General features: G+C 37.9%; 3 protein-coding genes across 4 annotated transcripts in view; 2 read left to right on the top strand and 1 right to left on the bottom strand.

The window, feature by feature from the left end:
* The window catches only part of LOC114155803 (collagen alpha-2(I) chain), an 18659-nt gene extending 15287 nt beyond the window's left edge, over positions 1–3372 (top strand). The window contains exon 27 of the mRNA XM_028035912.1: positions 637–3372. The gene's annotated coding sequence lies outside the window, so the exon portion shown is untranslated. The remainder of the gene's footprint in view (positions 1–636) is intronic.
* Positions 1–16680, top strand: part of LOC114155762 (gastrula zinc finger protein XlCGF8.2DB-like) — a 723567-nt gene that overhangs the window by 597522 nt on the left and 109365 nt on the right. The window lies entirely within an intron of this gene.
* hsf1 (heat shock transcription factor 1) lies at positions 2346–16680 on the bottom strand. Of its 2 annotated transcripts, XM_028035869.1 has the most exons (15): positions 16260–16680; positions 12411–12519; positions 12155–12291; positions 10666–10790; positions 10355–10430; positions 10108–10169; positions 9821–9899; positions 8879–9021; positions 8567–8799; positions 7124–7280; positions 6675–6746; positions 5159–5264; positions 5012–5065; positions 4444–4486; positions 2346–4361 (listed from the first exon to the last, which is right to left on the bottom strand). In XM_028035869.1, the coding sequence occupies exons 1-15, from the start codon at positions 16389–16391 to the stop codon at positions 4174–4176; spliced, it is 1716 nt and encodes a 571-aa protein (XP_027891670.1). In that variant the 5' UTR covers positions 16392–16680; the 3' UTR covers positions 2346–4173. The 2 variants fall into 2 exon arrangements, with proteins under 2 accessions (XP_027891670.1, XP_027891671.1); XM_028035870.1 differs by lacking the exon at positions 6675–6746.

The raw sequence follows: 16680 nt of genomic DNA, 5'->3' as shown, positions 1-16680 counted from the left end.
ACAAACGCTTTAAGCTGTAGAACATAATTTATATTTGTATAGATATTAACTTGTTCACCAGTCCACTCTAATTAGTTATTAGCTTAGATTTATTGGATTTTATTTAGTGGAATGAGAGTATTTTTTATTTTTGTAAAGAATAGTCTACTTAACTGTTGTGCATTTCGTGTTGCTCTGTTATGCAAAATCCCAAGAAAATTGAAACTGGAAGGAGTTTTTGTGATATGTGATTTTAAAAAGACACATTACTGATTATTCTTTAAAGTGTTATCATGCCAGGTAAATTGAAATAATGTCATTTGTATTTAACATATTAACAAAAATCTCTCAACAGGTCATCAAAATTCACTCCTACATTTTACCTTTTAAGGAAAATGTTAATGTTTTCTTGTGAACCTCTTTAAAACTACTTGAAAAAGCAGAATAGAAAACATAGAGAATTTCTTTTCCTCTTCAATTCTTAACAGTTTTATTGGGCAGTTTGTGTTTTATGTTTGTGGACATTTATTTGATCAATCACATGTCAGTTAATGGTTAGCTTCAGGCTCACCAAAGCTAAATGATTATAAATGTTTGTGTTTTTATGCATTAGACTTTACAAGATTTTGTTTGACTGAAACTGTATTTGTGTCTCAGGTGCTGAAAATGTGGAATTGGAGGATACCTGCTGACTTCCACATCAAGCCCCGCGTGCGGTTTATCCGTTTTCAAATTCCGTGTACCGACCAATCAGCATGGCCCAGGAATTCTGACTCCACCCACTAGTTGTAGACCCCGCCCCCAACAAATGAGAAATGTTCCCTTTTGTTGTTTAAATATTTAAAAAACGAATGTTTGTGGACGTTTCAAAAGGTTTTCTTTTGTTTTAGACCATCTTTGGGTCTGCTCCTTTATCTACCACTGGGGCACGATCCGGCTAGACGTGAGGACGGAGGATTAAGTCGCGTCAATAATTACTGACGAGATAAGTGTGTGAAAATAAAGAAAAACCACTCGCTGGTCATTTCCCAAGCTGGAATGTAACATGACGACTCATTACTTGCCTCACATCTTTTTTAATGGTGGTGGTGAAGAGCCACTTAAAGGGGAATTAAATTAATAAGAATAATTCAGGTGAATCTCGATCGTCTGATTGCGTATTAATGGCGTCAAACAGGATGTGGTTGTAAATTGTGGTTTTGAACTTCAACAATAAAAGCTTTGTCTATTTTGAACATCAAATTGTTGCCTTTTGTCCCACTACTGTACATGGAAGTGAAATAATCACTCGCTGTGCAGCTGTGTTCAAAACAATTTATTGAACAAAAGTTTTGCAACCAGAATACTTCAACATTCGACCCTCCTCTTCCCAACATGTAGAGAGCCGTCAAGAAAATTAAAGATGGATGGCTTATTTGTTGGAATTAAATGCAAAAATCAAATAAAGTCAATATATTATTCGCGGCGGATTTTACATGGCAGAGCTTCCTGTCTACAGCGTCTGACAAACCTGTAGCGCATCTGAGGACCGACGCATCAGGACATCAGGAGCCACCTCACTGTCAGAGACTTGTGCTTGATACATTTAAACTGAGAATTTATTGTAGATCAGATTAAATCTAAAATGTATAAATCAAGTCAATAATTTATAATCTATATTTTTGTTTCATATGCATTTGATATGGAGCAAGTGTTTTGCTTAAAGTGTTTTTATTTAGATTACTGTGGTTTACAGCAAATGAAATCCCGAAATTCAGGTTCTCTGAAAATGTGAATGTTATAGAAGAGCAACAGAAGCAGTTTTAATCCAAACATATTATGTTGATCAAGCCTAAAAATGGAAAGTTGGGTGGAAGGAAAAAGTATGGTAGAAGGTGAACGAGCAACATAATCTAATACAGGTGTAATAAGGAAGCGAAGCAAAGTCTAATCAAGAGTCTGCTTGAGATTAATTTCAGAGAACTCAATGATTTTATCTGCTGCTAACCTTCAAGATGATGATTTCATTGGGATTTAGTCATTAATACGCCTGCAAACTGACCTCACCCTCACAGAGAATCTATCGGCTTCTGTCAAATTGGGAGATGAAATGCCAGACTCAACAATGCAGATAAGTTGAAAACCAAGTTTAAAACGTCATCAGCACCTCCATTCTATGCCGCATTGATTCAGTAATTCATGCAAAATGAGTCTCAACCAGCCACTGACTGCTGATGTTTCAGTTTGCCTGAACTTCAGGATCAAACGTCCTTTTTTTAAATTGTAACTTAATATTCTGAGAACCTGAATTTTTGTTTTCCATTAGATGTTAGCCGCTGGAAATATATCTTTGTGTGTAAAGAATACTCATAAGTTTATCCTTTTGAAGTGAACCAACTTTTCAATAATTAAGTTATTAAGATTTGTATTTGTTCAGTTGTAGCATTTCCACACCTGATAAGGTTTTTGAGCCTATAGCTCTAGAAAGACAGTGGAGTGTTGATGAAGTTAAGAGTGAGGAAAATGTGCCGTATATTCTTCAATAAAGTTGCAATCTCATGTTTTCTTAATGTGCAGCCCTTGTTTCAAACACACATCTTTGCTATTGTAATATATTAAACCTGCACAATCCCAGCCAAACTTTCCTTATACATTTTAAATAAAGTAACTTCACTTTAAGCTCTAATAATCCTTCCGCAGCTGAAGTTGGAAGTTTATTCAAATAAAAGAAACGTGAGTATAAAAGGTAAATCCATGCTTGAGACTGTGAGTACAAACAATCTCGGATATGTTTCATTAAAACTGAAACGCGACACCTGATGTCCTGAAGTAAGTTTTTGCCATAAATCTGATCTGGTTCTGGCAACACTGGACCCAACAAAAGTACCATTACACAGAAATGCCCCCACTCTAAACTCACTTTGGGAAAATGGGTCCAAAATGTAGAAAACTGATGGAGCTGCTGACAAACTAATGTGTTTTAGACCAGACGGAGAAACCTTCTAAGAAAAGTAAACAGTGATTTAACCTAGCTTGTTTTCTGTGAGCAAGTGGTCCAGTTAAAACTCTCCAGCATAACAAACCTCTTGCTAAAAGTTTTTCATCTTATTTTTGTTTTGGAGATACTTTAAGTTTCTGTCAAAACTCCAGCACTATCAGGAGTAGGCATGGGCCGGCTACCGGTTTCAGAGTCTACCAAGGTTTTAAAAAGCTGCGGTTCCAAAAAACCGTTGAGATTTTCCACCATCTTGTTCCTTCCTAAAAGCTCAGAAAATACCAAAAATGCCAGAATGTTCTGACTTATTGCTGCGCTCTCCTGGTCATCTATTAAAACTCTTGCATCCTTTCCACTTCCCACTCGCAAAAACACTGACAAAAGCTACAATATTCAGCACAACAAGCGTTTCAAAAATCACTAAAACAACCAAGTGTTTTATTCTACATCTCTGCTTAAATCTAAGTATAAAAACCTAAAATAATCAATAAGTTTTGCTGATAACATAACAGCAATTTTAGTAGCAGTAGAGATATTTGCAGACTGATCGTGTCATACATGTTTGTGTACATACAGTGATACTGTAGCATTTTTCACACACACCGTCAGACTTGTCGTAGCGGCCCATGCCTAATGAGGGGTCCAGCGTTAGAAAATACGCAGTAGACCTCAGGAAAGGTCTGGATGAAGCGATCCTGTCTGATGAAACAACAGGACGAGGATAAACACTCTGCAATAAAATCTTCCAAAAATATTCCGATCCTCTTCTTTATGTTTAAATTATAAACGTGAAAACAAATACAGCCATCAAATGTGACTTAAACATGCAATGCGGTAATCACCAGGGTCACATGACCCCGACATCACGCGCCGTGCGACCGCCTCCAGATCTGTCCCTGAATACACCAGCAGGCGCATGTGACCCCGGTTTGTTTTTGTTTTTTTTAACTTTTCATTCCTTTTTTTTTTTTTTTACAACAAGCAACAAAGAAAGGTTTTGATTTAGGTGGCAAACACAAAAATAAAACCTAAAATAAAAATCCTAAAGTATAGAAATGGATTAATATCGATTAATAACATCTGCCTGATAAAAACATGACATTTGACCTAATGATTGATCTACAACCCATCGATTTCTTCGTTGTTGTCGTCTATTGCTGCTGCTGAGCTGCTGCCCAGTGTCATGTTGTTACTGAGGAGTCATTACATTCTTCAGGATATTAGAGGTTAGAGTCCAGTTGGGAGGGGCTCAGCAGGACGTCGGGCGGGTCGTCGCCAGCCGCATCAGAGTTGAACAGCGGCTCCGTTTCGTACTCCAGGAGGGACGGGAGGTCGGCGTCGCCTTCCCCCAGGACCACCGGCTCAGTCAGGTGGAGAGGCGTGGCGGTGTACTGCACCAGCTGCTTCCCTGCACAAATCAGAGAAGATACGGTCACCATGACAACAGCAGGGCGAGGGGCGAGGTGCGAGCGAACAGAAACGGTGGTCACCTGTTCTGTCTTCACTTTCTTTAGGGGCTTCGTCAGACAGCAGCTGAAAGAAACGGTTTCATCAATCAAACACAAAGCAGCAGATGCTGATGATCAATTCAGATTTTTTTTTTTAATGAAATCTATTTAATGGGCCGGGGGAGGGTTGAGAGGTACATACGTGATCAATATCAATTGATTACATATATGATAGAATATTCAATATATAGAATATTTGGTAACACTTTCTTTGAAGGGGTGTACATCAGACTAACATGACGCTGTCAGGAACATAATGAAGTCTTCATGAATGTTTATAACTGTTGTCTTGACGTGTCCTAGTCGCATATTCGCCGATTCCAGTCGCATTTGCCTGCTGTGTGAATTTAACTCGAGAAGCATCAGAGAAACCCTGCTGGACTTTCATCCAGATTAATGATCAGTTGGTTCAGAAGATTCCTTGACTTTTCATGTCAGGAGTCTCTTTCAAAAAATAAATGTATATTTTTCTGACAGATTGGCGTCATAAAGACGAGCTGCCATTAATAAAACACGTATTGAGAAAGTGACATTCTGGATTTCAACTTACATTATCCAAACTTTCGATGTCAAAGTCTGCAGAGGGAATGGATGAGCTGAAGAACTAAGACACAAACAAAACGTTTCAATTAATACATGCATGTACTAACAATTTAAGGCTCACAGAATAAAATAAATGAATTACGACCAAACTCACCTCCATGAGGGGAGACGGGTCAAAGGTGAAGGTTTGAGAGTTCAAAATACCCTGCAGGTTTTCTAAACTGTTGTCAATACTGTCGACGTGATCGGAGAGTTCGAACCTGGGACACAACCAGAGGGAGAGAGACACCGGCGTGAGATAACCCATCAGGTCTGATCTTATTCTGCATTTTTCTTTTGCCCACATGGAGAAAACATTGCCTTTCTCAATACCACCAAACTTCTTTTCAGCAACTTATCAGTTTCAAGTTTGTGATCCCTCACCTCAGATGTGTCTGGTGAAAAGGAGACTTTTTAAAGATGACCTATTATGTTTCCTTCAACAGGTGAGGATAGGTCTGTGACCAATAAAGAATCATGTTCTTTACTTTTGTTTTTTACTTTCAGAAAATCATTTTTGGATGAGGAGATTTCAGCCTGCTCAGTTCTGCCTATTTTGAAGTTTCTGAGTGAGCCTCTTGTACCTTTAATTCCAAATAAGCTGCTCCTAGCTACGCCCCCAAATCAACATTTACACTCTTAAAATGGCTGCAAACAGATGCGCAACTATACAACAGTACATCTTTGAAAAGCAACCAACAAGAACACAGAAAGTGGCTTCAGGACGATAAGTCAACAACACTTGTCTTTTCCAGCAGCCATGGTACAGCACATACAGCAGTAAAACCAGCTGACCAAAATGTGCTGGAGCTCAACTTGGGCTGCTAGGTGACGAGTGGAGTTCCTCAGGGGTTGCTAGGTAACAGGTGGGGTCTGGAGTCACTGGCTGAGGAGCGTTGTATACTGATTATTAGGGAAGGTTTTGAAACGGCTCATTTTCCAGACACCACAAACCGTTAACTTGACGACAAAAATCAGCTGGGTGATTTTTTTAAAGTGACTTGGCTGTTTTTAAAAGCCATAGAGACTTAAGTGGGAGTATAAAAAGATGCAAATAGTGAATTATGCATAATAGGTCCCTTTAAAAGGTCTTACAAACACGATCTAGGTGTATCACCATCATCTATGAAAAAAAAAAGAGTGGAACACAACTAAACTGCAAAAAAAATCTGGATTTCTAAGAAAACAGTAATTGTTTTCTCATTTAAATATTAATCAAAGTTAAAAACAGTTAACATATTTTCCTGGATATTGATGTTGCATTTTAAAATGGCACTCACAACTGTCGTACTCCCCACTAAAAACATACACTGCTGTTTCTTTTCCCATGAAGACAAAAAGGAAAATGCAGAACAACACCAGGCATGTAGATACTCATGTTCGAAAACTTCAGTAATCATCATAGACTTTATATAAAAGAAAGCTGTAGCCAAAAGTGATGTCACATAATTGTAGGCTAAGATTTTCTGAACAAGAAGTTGGCAGATAGCATTTTGTTTGCGATGAGCAGGCGCCCTCAGAATCACTGCAAAGTGAATGGATTGGTCAAGTTAATTTTATGTAACTGTGCAGGGGGGAAGGCTAGGCTCCATCTTTTACATACAGTCTAGGATAATCATTTAAAGATTCACTTCTCAGGATGTTTCGATAGGACGCGCCAAACATCAGGTGTGTGTCCACCTGCAGGCGGTGGGGGGAGGAACCTAAGAGAAGCACAAGGATTTTTAATGAAACACTTGACAATTATCTGATAATAAATGTAAGAAGAGCTGATATGTTGGGATTCTAATGCAAATAGACGATCACAAACAAGAAACACTAAGGAGGCCGTGCATTTACTGCAGCTGCTCCCCTAATGCAGTGATGTATACCAAAACAATCTGACTGCATTTGCTGGTAGGCAGAAAATAGCTAACGTTGGCAGCTGTTTAAGGAGATAATTTTCCAGTGTTATGGCTACTGGTGGGTTTATTATGAGAAAGGGTTGAGGCAGCTCTAAGGTCATCAGCAGGCAGCAGTAGCTGACAGAGGTTAGTGGCCAGCAGCACTTCCTGCTGTTGCCACTGGATTTCACAGTAACCTGTCGAGTCGGGCGATGGTCTGACATTTCTGTTTAGGATTGGCGGGGCTTGGGACCGAGGCGGACTTCGAGCTGGAAACAGAGGCCGGAAATTTGACGGTAGGAGCCGACTGAACGGACCCGGCAGAGGCGGGGCTCATCACAACCACAGGCGGAGCTGAAAAACAGAGAGAAAGACGGTAAACTGGGAGAAAAGTAAAGAAAGAGGTCTGGTCAAATTTCGTTTAGAAAATTCAATACAGAACCACTAGAAATAGGGGTGCATCGACTGCAGTTTCGTGCCGATCGCCGATCACAGATCTTTAAAAAGCCTGACCTGCCAATTCCGTTACCAATATTTAGCAATATTTCAGACAATTGTTTTGTTTGAAATGTCGCTAAACATAGCATGAAAGTCGCTGAGTTGGTTCATTGCAAGCATGCAGATATGACCTGGTGGGCCGGTCTGTCAGTCAAACCTGTTTCATGGAAGAGCGGAAGAGGAGAGTGTTTGACTTTTAGACCTTTGATGAAGTACATAAGATTGGTGGATAAGATCGGCTTCACATGTAATTATCAGCCGATCACCAATCTCCTAAAATTAAAGATATCGGTATTAATAAATCGGTTGGCCGATAAATCAGTGCACCCCTAATATTATTACCCTTGAACCTTTTCATATATTAACCTGTTGGAACCACAATTTATTTCATTGGAATTTAATGTGATAAAAAAAAGAATAATGGTAAAAAAAAAATTAAAAATGAGGATATAAAATCATACATTGTTTTCAAACATTTAAACATTACAAACCTGAAATGTTACCGGTAGGAAGCTCTTGAGAAAGAGACATTTCTTTAAAACACGGTTAGGGCCGTAAAAAATTCATCGAATGATTCTAGATCTCGATTATTAAAATTCCTTGAGGATTTGTTAAATTGTGCTTTATTATGATTCAATGATTATTTGTATGGTGCAACGCCCTCACTTGCACCAGTGAGTTGTTGACGAATGCTAAGTGCTATTACCATAACTTAGGGTGACCAAACATCCTATTTTCCCCATAACATGTCCACTGTTTATATTCTTTCTTTAGTAAAATAATCATTTACAGCTGGTATATCTGAACCACCACGTGAAGCTAAAACTATTCCACATGAGCCATTCTGGATAGAACATTTTTAAAGAAAAATGTTTTTTCTTATCTTAAAAGCAAACTATACATATATTTTGTCCAGTTTTGGCTTAATATCTTCTCTCAGTGTGTTGTTCTTTCAGTAAATTGCCTTTTTTAGTCTGTATAATCCAGTTAATGATTATTTGATTACTAATTTAGTTTACCATTATTTCACTAATTGATTAATCACAATTAATCCGATTAATCGTTTAAATTTCAGCAAAATACATTAATGAAACAGTTAAAGGGGTGTAAATGCTTTTCACCATGTATGTCACCACGTCTACCTGCTGGGGTGATGGTGGTGGTAGCAGTGGTGGTGGAGGAGGAGATGGAGGAGGAGGAGGAGGTGACCTGCGGCAGCTGTGTTTCCTCCTGAAGGATAGAGTTGATGAAGGTGGTGGGGGACAGAGGCGTGTCAACGTTTGCTGGGAGTGAATCCTGCTCCACCTCCAGAACAGGACACTCCTCCACCTCGGGACTGCTTGGCTCCTCTTTGATAAAAGTCAAGCGGTTCTCTCTGCAGACATAGAAGGAAGACTTACATACATCTGCATGAACAAGGTGGAATAAAGCAAATTAGTCCCATTCTTCCTCACTCCAGGCTGGTCCAGTCAGTGGCTGCGTCCTCTGGGGAGGACAGCGCTTCCTCCGGGGAGGACGGCGCTTCCTCTGTGATGTCCGAGATGATCGGTCCAGAATTCAGCGGTGAATCCGGTGAGAGGAGATTGGCGGCTGCGTTCTGAAAGGACAAGCAGACACATCAGCACAATCAATGATGGTCAATGCTTCATTTCTCATGGCCTTTAAGTGCCAACATGTTACATAGAGACACCTGAACATCAAAGCTGCTGCAGAAAAATTTATTTTTACTAATACGTAGTTCCCACAAGTCTGAATCAAAAGTGATCCACGCCATCTTAGTAAGCTCAGAGCAGAGCAACTCATGGCTTTGATGCTAACAAAGAGAAAATATGTGGACACTCTTGACCAATATGTGAGAAAGATAAAAGAACAAAATGGTTGTCACAAGAACTACATATACAGCTCAGTATGTAGTTTTTATAAGAAATATTTTTTACATATTTGATGAAACTGTCACTATGTCATGACAATATATTATGAGACAGATAATCTGTGAAAAGATCGAGCCCGTCTGCCTTCTCCCAGTGCTAACTAAAAACAACCAATCAGAGACAGGAGGCGGGCCTTAGCACCATCAATCACCCTCCATGTGGCGCTGCTCAACACTGTTAAAGCAAACATTAATAAGAGAGAAAAGAAGACAAAATCACACCTGATGTAGTCATATCAGCATTCGCCAATTTTATCCCCACTGCAAGATTTACTAATGCAGCCCTACTTCACGGTATTTCCACCAATCAATCCAAGCAAACCTGAGCCGCAATACTCCTGGTTTATCCACCATCTCCGCTCTCAGCCGAAATACAATTGAATTTTAAAATATTGCCATTTCAAAACCTATAATTAAGATATTTTTCAATACTTTCCATCACCGGTACAAAATTAGATGAAATTACCTGAATGTGCTCCAGCGTCAGGGGTCGGCTGTACTTCGGCATAGAGTGGGCGGAGATAGAGTCATTGAGCATCAGGGGTCTGCCGGTGGAGAAACGAAAAAATGAAAAAAACTTCATATGTGATCATAAACTCTAAATTTGTGCCAGATAATCACGTTTCCTATCTGTAGCAACAATCTAAACTATTAAAATAATATTTTCAGGTATTTAACTCAATCTAGAGTTTAAGGTTTAGTAGTATTTCTATTCAGGTTTGAGGTATGAAGCTGTATTAGAAGAAAACTTGCATCTTCCTCTTGACTCCCAGGATTCTGTTGGTCTGGACAAGAGACACCAGAAAATGGATCAGCTGAAATCAAAGACAGTTCATCATTAGCTCACTCAGCAACTTTATTAAACTGTGATAATGTGGCTCAGTGCCAACATTACAATACTTATATAGAAATGAGATGTGCATCAGGATGCTTGATAGTGGACTGCTGCTCTTCATTTCCCCCCTTAAGTATTTATTAAACTAATTTTGTGTTTTATTACCTTGTTGACAACTTTCTGCTGCTGCACATGTTTCTGTCTCAGACTGGCCACCTCCCTCCATAAAGCCTCATTCTCACTGAAACAGAAAAACATCAGGCTTAATAAAAGAAAAGGGAGCTGTTGACAGAAAATCATTTTGACAAGCAGAAAGAAAATTAATGACCTAATTTGTAAGACTTGGAGCTTTGAATCAAAGGATGGGATCAGTTTTTGCTTACCAGCTTGTGTGGAACAAGACGATTTTACTTTATTTTATTTTTTCCTTTAAATGCTCCCCTGATGTAAAGGTGTGAACAGATTGCGATTCTTACTGTTTCATGGCAATGATCCTGGAGTCGATGGTTTCCTGTTTTCCCTTCATCAGCTGAACGTCGCTCAGGATTTTGTTGACTTCATCTGTCGAGATCTTCACATCTTCCTGACGGACTGATGACACCTGCAACAATTTTGCGGGATTTTCTGTTATCGTGGAGACGAGAGAAACTGGCAGAAGGAGGGGCTGTGTCACCATATTACTATGCATTTGTGGGTGGTTTGTAAACACAGTACAATTCGAGCATTTTCAAGGTAAACAGAAAAGAGAGGAGGGTATTAGTGCAAAAAGGAACTTTGATCAATTTTTGGTATTTTCTGAATACTAAATACATTGATGATATTTAAATAAGCGAGTTGCAATTAATCGTGTTATAAATTTAATGTTGCTCAGTAATTTTTCTGTAGTTTCTAGTGCCAACATCTTGGTACACTTAAAATAAGACAAAATTAACTTGCAAGTAACTTTTATGCAAGAGATAGAAGACTGTTTTATGTAAATAATTCTTCAATATTGATGAAAAAATTCTTGTTACATTGGCAATTTAACTTATAGCAAGACATTTTCCTCATCCATCCATCCATCCATTTTCCGTGCACCCTTGTCCCTAATGGGGTCGGGAGGGTTGCTGGTGCCCATCTCCAGCTACGTTCCAGGCGGGAGGCGGGGTACACCCTGGACAGGTCGCCAGGCTGTCGCAGGGCAACACAAAGACATACAGGACAAACAACCATTCACACACAAACACACACCTAGGGAGAATTTAGATAGACCAATTAACCTAACAGTCATGTTTTTGGACTGTGGGAGGAAGCCGGAGTACCCGGAGAGAACCCACGCATGCACAGGGAGAACATGCAAACTCCATGCAGAAAGACCCCGGCCGGGAATCGAACCCAGGACCTTCTTGCTGCAAGGCAACAGTGCTACCAACTGCGCCACTGTGCAGCCCCATTTTCCTCATGTTACAGAGAAATTTGCCAGTTGAACTAGTACTTTTTCATCAATATTAAGGAATTGTTTAATTAAAACAAGCTCATATATCTTGCTGAAAAGTTACTTATGAGTTAGTTTTGTCTTATTTCAAGTTTAAGACATCTAAACTAAACATCTAAACATGTCTCAGACATTTAAACTAGAAACTAGACAAACATTTGACAACAAAATTTGTGTTCTTAAAGTGTATAATCTTTCTCAATTAAATCATTGTTTCTCTGGTCAGTGCTGATGTCTTTCCTCTTTGGCATTGTGTTATCATACACCTTTGTCCTCCGGTCTTTAGTATTTATCCAAACAAACTTTGACTTGGAACAGAATTTGATCTATAATTATTAATCAGAGATTATCCTGAATTATAAAACCTGGTCTATGTAAAATCAAAGTTTTACAGGTAGTGAACTTTAAAGTTTTGCCACTGAGAGCCGCTCAGGAAGCCAGGAAGTTAATGATCTCTAAAGTGGTGTCCAGGTGCATCTGCAGCTACTTACGTTGGTGACTTTTCGTTTGATGTGCTCCAGCAGGTGCTCTTGCCCTCTGACGAAAAATGGATGTTGGAACTCTGTGTCATCTTTCTCTGGTTTCACCAAGCCACCCTGCTCGATGTGCACCACCTTACGGAAACCATCTGCAGAGCAACGTCAACAGAGACTTTCTGCATTTCAACCATTTCTCCAGAGAATCTGGCAGCATCGCAATAAAATAACTTGTTAGACAGGATTCTTTCTTAGAGAAGCTGATGCTTACACATGTTGAGCTGTCGAATAAAGCTGGCCATGTTGTTGTGTTTGAAGAACTTTGGTAGGACCTCCTTAGAGAACCGGCATTGATCGAAAACATGGAAGCTGGTTCCACTCTGAAGAAAAAAGGGAAAAAATACAGACAGGCAGATTAAATCATTGTTACCGGGAGCAACACTAATACATATCCCAAAAGAACAGAACAAAAAATTATCCATAACTCCTCTATCTTACAAGCACAAATAAACTTCTCTGAAAATATGTATTTGTTGTTTCCAATGAAGCACATAGTAACTAACTACTAAAATTGGAACACAATTTCTTAAGACATGGGTGTCCAAAATGCGGCCCGGGGGACTGATGATACAAATTTGGCCTGTTGATGCAGATGGAGACTTTTAATTTGTCACTTTGTTACAATGGAAAATGTAAAGTACAACACAAAGCGTTTGTCTTTTTATAACCAAGTTTTAACAAAAAGTAGAACCAGGTATATTCAGAGATTTACTACTACTGAAATCAGCTTTTATCTAATCGATCAAACTTGACTAAATAAAGCAAATGTTTTGAAAGGAACTGACATAAATCCTGTTATTACTGAAAATAAATTTGTTCAATTGAAGCCAAAAGAAACTGAAAATTAGATGCTTTTCTTTTAAACCAGCAAACATGTGAGATCTACGACCGCGTACGAGGGCCATTCTAGAAAAAAAGTAGTACAATTTTGCCAAAAAAACTCAAAAATTTGGGGAATAATCTCAGAAATTTTCTATTAAAAATTTGACATTTCTTAATTTCAAATGTCGACTATTTTCAACTTTTGAAACTCAGGAAATTTCAAATGTCAAACATTTGATTTTTTCCCCCAGAAGATTTCTGATTAAACTCAATTTATGGGTTTTTTGGTGAAAATTTGCAACTTTTTTATAGATTAAAAAAACATTTAAATCAAATTGTGCTACTTTCGTTGCTTGATTTTAGCAAGTAAAATTAAGCAAAGACCTTAACAAGACAAAACGACTTTATTCCTAAAGCAACAACTTCCACTGCAATTAGAAAGCCCTGAATCAATCAATCTGAAAAACATCCAGGAACAATGCACAACTTTTACATACTTAAATACAACCCTAACAAAAACAAACTTTTTCTCCACAAGTCAACTTTCTTGCTCTCCTCCAGGAACATTTGATGCACATTTATGGAAAATATGCAAACAGAAAGGACAGCTTGCATGTGATCCCAGCAAAAAACAGGAACTGGATGAAAGAAAGGTCATACAAAAGGTAGAAAGAACAGATGGAGGGAAACTAAAACACTAAGGAAGACAGAAGAAGTGAAGGCTAGACATAAGAAAGAGAAGAAATGGAGGAAGGACACAGAAAAAGGAAGAAAAACTCAAACAAGAAAGATATGGCAAAAAAGGAAGGAAAACAACTTCCAAACTAACAATTATTTCAGTAATCGATTAGTCTATCAAGTATTCTGATGATTAAACCGCTAAAAAGCTCGGCAGTTTAACAACAGGAGCTTTTTCTTAAACTAGTATTAGAAATACATCAAAAGATCCAAATAATCTTGAATGAGATAATTAAAAACATATTTCCTAAACTTCAGCATACCTTTAGTGAATGTTTGTAGCAAAGGTTGAATCTGCAGCTAAAGAAATACTGTTTACTAATCAGTTTGTTATTTTTGGGATTAGTAATTGGATAGCAAAAGGTTCATAATAGGAGATTTTCTTATTTTATGAATTTGAACCAGATGAAGCTAAAACTGTCACTTTAATTCTGGGTAGAACAGATTTATAGAAAAGGAGGATTTTTTTTTATACAATTTTGGCTTATTTAATGATCTGAGTGTGTTGCTCTTTAATCAAATTAGCTTTTTTTAGAGTCTTCATAGTTAATGATTAATCATTTACTAAATTAGTTGACAATTATTTCAATAATCGGTCAATCACGATTAATTTAATTAATCATTTCAGCCCTACAATGAAGAAGGGATAGAAATACAAGAGACAGAAGACAAGAATTAAGAAAATTTAAAAAAAACAGGTAAAAGTGAGAACAGCCAGACATGAGGTGGACAGGAAGAAAGAAATAAAAGAAAAAGAATGACAGAAAGAGAATGAAGTACAGCCTGAGGGTGTGAAGTAACATCTGTTCATCCAGATTTAGATTTACGAAGAGCTTTACATTCACAGTAGCGCCTCTTATCTCAACAAGATGGTCCAACATAACAACATGGGTCAAGAAGATGGCCGCCTGAACTGACAGAGACATTTTGCCTTTAAAGTCATATAACTGAACTGTTTTATAAAAGGTGGCATAAACAGTGGTAGACCTACACTGAGCAAATCTTCCAGGCAAACAGACACAATCATGTTATTTTTATTAATTGCGCAGTATTTTGTTAATTTCCCTTCACTGTACAGTGTTATTTTTAGTTCTGTTTTCATGTTTTTATTTTATAAGGACTGCGCTGCTCTCAAATCTAGTTTTCCCCCCAATAATCAGACTCTTGTACACAGGATGTAGATATATTGTATAATAAATTAAAACAAACTCAATTTCATTTGAATGACTTATCGTTTTTCTCTTTTCTTTCTTAGTCGCTACCAAAAACTGGATGATAAAAGTCTTCAGTCTGGTGTTTTGGTCACATCTAGCCCTTTTTCTTAACAACAATTTTGTTCACAGAAACTTAATAATTCACTTCATTTGTTGTTTTGTTTATTTTGGATATTTAAACTGTCTTCCAGTTCCAGTATTAAATATAAATTAGAAATCAACACTCACAGATGCTCTCCAATCAATATAACAGAGCTAAGAATATTTTGCAAAAGAAAAATAAATGTAGTCCCTAAATGTGAGTCTACTCTAAGTCACTGAAGTTTGACAGTTTGAGTTTCATTTTGTACATTTCTTAAATTTAGTCTACTCAGTTCATGTTTCTTTCAATAAGAGTATGTTATTTTTATTGATTGTACAGTATTTTGTTATTTTGTACATTTTCCTTCACTGTACAGTGTGCTATTCTTAGTTCTGTTTCCATATTTTTATTTTTGTGAAGCTGCATGCCAACGACTCTTGCTGTTAGTAAACTTGAATTTCCCCACTAGGGGACAATAAAAGTTATTTCTATTGTACTCATGAGCACTAAAATAAGTACCAACCATTTCTCATGAGAAAAAGTAGATAGTAAACTACAAGGAGCAAAAGCTGAAAGTTAGACACAACACCATGAGACAATAACAAAATAGTAACACAACATCTGATTCTTTGTACAGGTATATCTTTGTGTAAAATTAAATGTAAATTTGAGTCATATTTTTACAGGTGTTAATGTAAATTGCTCATTATAAATTCCTGCCATATTCATTTTTAGCTACACACGTGTCTTTTGTATCTCATTAATATTTCAGAATAGGTTTGTACAACCTAAAATACAGAAAACTTACAATTTTGTTAACAATTTAATACATTCGATCATTTATAAAACAGGTACACCTACACCTAACAATATGCGATTTGTAAAAAATATATATTATCAAGAAACAATCCTTTTAAAACCAGTAAACCCAAAAATGTAGTGCTAATCAACTTAATACTTTACAAGACTTGGATCTAATTACCTAAAAGCTAACGAGATACCCTGCTTAATTAATTTGCCTCACGATGCAATGTTAGCATAATTAGCATCACTTAATAAAACAAAATCCACAAATAGTGTGTTCTGATCCGTAAATAATGTCTGAGATCTGTTGTTTGACAACACTAATGAACCCGTGTGGAGTTAGCTTTACCAGGCTAGGCTAGGCTAAGCTAAACTAAGCTAGGTATGGTGAAGTGAGTACCGGGCTCCAGCAGATCAGAGGGTCTGTCTCCGGGTCTTCCACAAGGGTCCAGAGTTTAGTAAGAAAGGCCGGGACGTTACCACCGCTCACCACCACTCCACCTGTTCCTCCGCCGACTCCAAGAAACTCCATCTCAACTACTAAAGGCTAACCCCGCTCCGGGCTCCAGTAGCTTATCTAACCGAACGATGTTAACAGTTAGTTAGCCCCATCCGCTCCTCAAAGTCCAAAACAAAAAACGGACGAACTGCGACACGTAGCCCCGGAGAGATCGCAGCTATTTCTCGAAATGCTCCGTTCCGGTTTGGTTTTGGTATATTATCCGCCAGTCTACACGGTACTTCTAAACTATATTGTAAACAAACTCCGTAGTGGAAAATTCCAACAAATCCGATAAAGCAAACAACTGCGTAGCTAGGTG

This window comes from Xiphophorus couchianus, chromosome 13, assembly GCF_001444195.1.
Source record: "Xiphophorus couchianus chromosome 13, X_couchianus-1.0, whole genome shotgun sequence".
NCBI classification, from domain to species: domain Eukaryota; kingdom Metazoa; phylum Chordata; class Actinopteri; order Cyprinodontiformes; family Poeciliidae; genus Xiphophorus; species Xiphophorus couchianus.
The sequence above is the reverse complement of the archived record's forward strand: the minus strand, read 5'-3'. Positions and strand labels throughout refer to the sequence as shown.